The following is a 3413-nucleotide window of genomic DNA, read 5'->3' on the forward strand; positions in this document are numbered from 1 at the left end:
TTCTGTGAAATTTTCAATACATAAATACATTCCTTCCTGAACAAAAAGTTAGACAATTACAATGACTTCATTCTCCCAATCATTTCCAAGCATAAAGCCTCACATATATATCGTGACGTGGTACAAAGTGATTGGTTGAAATGACCAATTGCTTCACAGTAGCAGAACAAGAAGGACCTAGGTGTGTGGAACCACCAGCATGACTTAGAGTACGTGAAGTTGGTTACGCAATACACAAATATGTACGTAGAAAATAGTAACCATCAATGGAATATGATATAATTAAGGGAGAGAAAGAGGTAGCTGATGGAATGTCATTGTAGGGTTACATGGAAATCTGCTTCCCTTATGGACCCCATCATGTCGGCTTATATCTTCATAGCCTCCTACTGTACTTGTATTACTTTTAAAGGGAGGTAGAGAGAGAGCGAACTCTTGCAAAACATCAAATTTGGTGTTGGTGATTACCATCATCGCTATATCGAGTTTCATCGGTTCTGATATTCAAACGATATCAGAATCGATCAGAGTTCGGAGGGTTTAAGTTAATTAACAACATATTAGGAACTACAGATTAAGGAGATCAATAATGGGGCACCATTCTTGCTGCAATCAACAGAAGGTTAAGAGAGGGCTTTGGTCCCCTGAGGAAGATGAGAAACTCATCAGATACATCACTACCCATGGATATGGCTGTTGGAGTGAAGTCCCAGAAAAAGCTGGTCATGATCCTCTCTCTCTCTCTCTCTCTCTCTCTCTCTCTCTCTCTGTGTATTCGTTACTGTTGATTATATCATAATTTAATTAATTACTGATGTTAAAGGGTGCTTAATTGTTTTGTGTAATTTTCAGGGCTTCAAAGGTGTGGTAAAAGCTGCCGCTTGAGATGGATTAATTATTTGAGGCCTGATATTAGAAGAGGGAGATTTACTCCAGAAGAAGAGAAATTGATTATTAGCCTCCATGGGGTTGTAGGCAACAGGTTAATTTAACAAGCTGAATTATTAGCTAATTAATTTCATTAATCTATTTATTTCAGTGACTGCATCCCATCCAAATTTCAATTTTTTTTAGAGTGATGACGTTAGTAGACTAGACAGTTATTTCAACCCTCCAAATTTAAAGCCATCGCCATGTTCGAAAGCTCAATTGGGGTTTTGGGAAGCCTCTACTTTTCTTATACAATGGTATATACCTGAAGTTAATTTCTACTGTTTTTTTCTTGAACAAGCAGCGCTTTAGAAAATTTAAATTCATTTCACCATTTTCAAATTATTTCAAGATTTTGGCGAGTCTGTTTTATCTTAGAACCTGTAAATTTGAAGCTTGTTTTGTTGTGGTTGTACGTATGTACTTGGAAGAAGTGCTTTTGAAGCTTGAGTTCATATGCTTCATTGATAAATAAAATCACATATAATGGTCACGTTTATTCTTTCCCATAATAATATAGACTAAAAAACCTTCTTTCCAATGGTAAGTTAATTGGTTTTGGGTGTTTGGAAAGAACTTAAGTGAAATGGACCTCTAACTGAATACAAACAAACTTAATAAACAAGTTTTCGCAATCAAATATATATGTGTGTGTCAAGTTTATGTTTTAAATTTATAGTTAATCCAGAGGTTGTCTTCATCACCTGTACCGTAAGAACCATATTCCACCTAATTTTTTTGCTGAAAGACGTTAAGCAGTCAAATTCGGAGGTTGGCTTTGAACATCTCAGCTCATGATGAATTTAATGCAGACACACACAATCATATTGTTAATGTAAATTACAAGTTAATTAATTAATTGCTTATGGAAGTTAAATACACGGTTAATTTAATTGCTCTATAGTTTGTTTACTAATAATATATATGCACGACTATAACTATAACTATAACTATATTGTTATATATGTAGATGGGCTCATATAGCAAGCCATCTGCCCGGAAGAACAGACAACGAGATCAAGAACTACTGGAATTCATGGATCAAAAAGAAGATTCGGAAGCCTTCCACACCTTCAAGTGCTTCCACAATAAGTCCACCACCTAGTGTTGATCATCAGCAGCATATAATTCTCCACTTGGGTAATTACAATAACCAACTAGATTTTGCACACCAAGATTTGGGTACAACCCTAAAGCCTCAAGCTCAAGAAACCCTATTTTCTTCAACATGCCCTATGTTCATGTTTGATACAAGTACTACTGCCAATATTGAAGCAGTTCCAGAAAGTTACAACGCTCGCGGGGAGATTTTCCAAGACATGATTGTCGCAACGGGTTTGAATTCATCTGAGCCTTGGAATTTGAATCAGCATCAAGTCCAGGCTTTCCCACCTCCGGCAACAATGTCATTTAATACTACAAATAGTAGTACTAATAATGTTACCATGGACACAAACTATTTGCCACCGTTGATCGAGAACATGGACAACATGGTACCGAACGTTGATCATCATCATCAATCTTGTCACAATATTGATGAGGAGGGAGATCATGATCAGATGGCCTTGGAGTGCTTAATGCAAAGGCATGAGTTGAATGAATGGGTTGTTTCCCAGCAACAATGCTCTAACTTTCTATTTTGGGACAATCTTGTTGATGATCAAGCGATAGTACTTGTTGGACAAGATCATGGGATTCCACATCCTGCTTCATCAAACGCAGTACAACTGTCTTCTTTTCCTCCATCTCTATGAAATATTAGTGGTGGTGTGAACAACGTACGTACACTGCTGTCCCTTCTAACTTTACCATGCACCTCTCTCTCTCCCTCTCTCTCTCCCTCTCTCTCTCTCTAGGAAGAACTTTTTCAAATTGGTCCAGGCTTTTGAGTACAGAGTTTGTTTTCTTTAATTTTCGGGTGAGAGTGATCGATTGTGAAATTAAAGTGAGCTGTAAAAAGGGAGTAACATAAGAAAATGCATGCAATGTTTATTTAATTTGGATTTGGGAACAGAAGAGGAATGAATAATACATGCAACGTGACCTTTGATCCTTTGTCTTGGTGTTGAATTACATGTTCAGTACGAAATGATATTTCCTTTCCACTTATGCATGGCTTCTTAAATTCCAAGCTATGATACTCTTGAAAGATGAAGAAAATTAACCAGTTTAATTGGTTGCTTGGATCCTCAAGCACATAGTTACTCCATGCTTAATCAGAAAAGGTCACGAAAAATGAAAACTAAGAATATTATGAAAATAAAGGAAAGAGGAAAAACTAGCAATATTAGATATCTTATCTTATATATATGTGCATATATATGTTTTAATTAAATTAAGTACACGTGTGTTCATGGAAGTGTTACTAGCACTAAAATGTCATTTAATTTTTCACTCTTTCAGATTTTTTCTCCTTACATTTTTACTATTTTAAAGTGTATGACAACTTTTTTGAAGTGCCAATAACAATGCCCAAGTACATT

General features: G+C 36.0%; 1 protein-coding gene across 1 annotated transcript; it reads left to right on the forward strand.

The window, feature by feature from the left end:
* Positions 1–402: 402 nt before the first annotated feature.
* Positions 403–2985, forward strand: LOC137712026 (uncharacterized). Its single transcript, XM_068451176.2, has 3 exons — positions 403–722; positions 853–982; positions 1901–2985. The coding sequence occupies exons 1-3, from the start codon at positions 590–592 to the stop codon at positions 2682–2684; spliced, it is 1047 nt and encodes a 348-aa protein (XP_068307277.2). The 5' UTR covers positions 403–589; the 3' UTR covers positions 2685–2985.
* Positions 2986–3413: the final 428 nt, after the last annotated feature.

Source organism: Pyrus communis, chromosome 14 (genome assembly GCF_041283825.1).
Source record: "Pyrus communis isolate YQ-2024b chromosome 14, ASM4128382v1, whole genome shotgun sequence".
Taxonomy (NCBI): domain Eukaryota; kingdom Viridiplantae; phylum Streptophyta; class Magnoliopsida; order Rosales; family Rosaceae; genus Pyrus; species Pyrus communis.

Bases quoted from the DNA above. Each gene is read 5' to 3' on its own strand.
- LOC137712026 (XM_068451176.2), top strand. From the start codon at position 590: ATGGGGCACCATTCTTGCTGCAATCAACAGAAGGTTAAGAGAGGGCTT. The intron at 723-852 runs GTCATGATCCTC...TGTAATTTTCAG, and splicing joins TGAAGTCCCAGAAAAAGCTG to GGCTTCAAAGGTGTGGTAAA. The intron at 983-1,900 runs GTTAATTTAACA...TTATATATGTAG, and splicing joins CATGGGGTTGTAGGCAACAG to ATGGGCTCATATAGCAAGCC.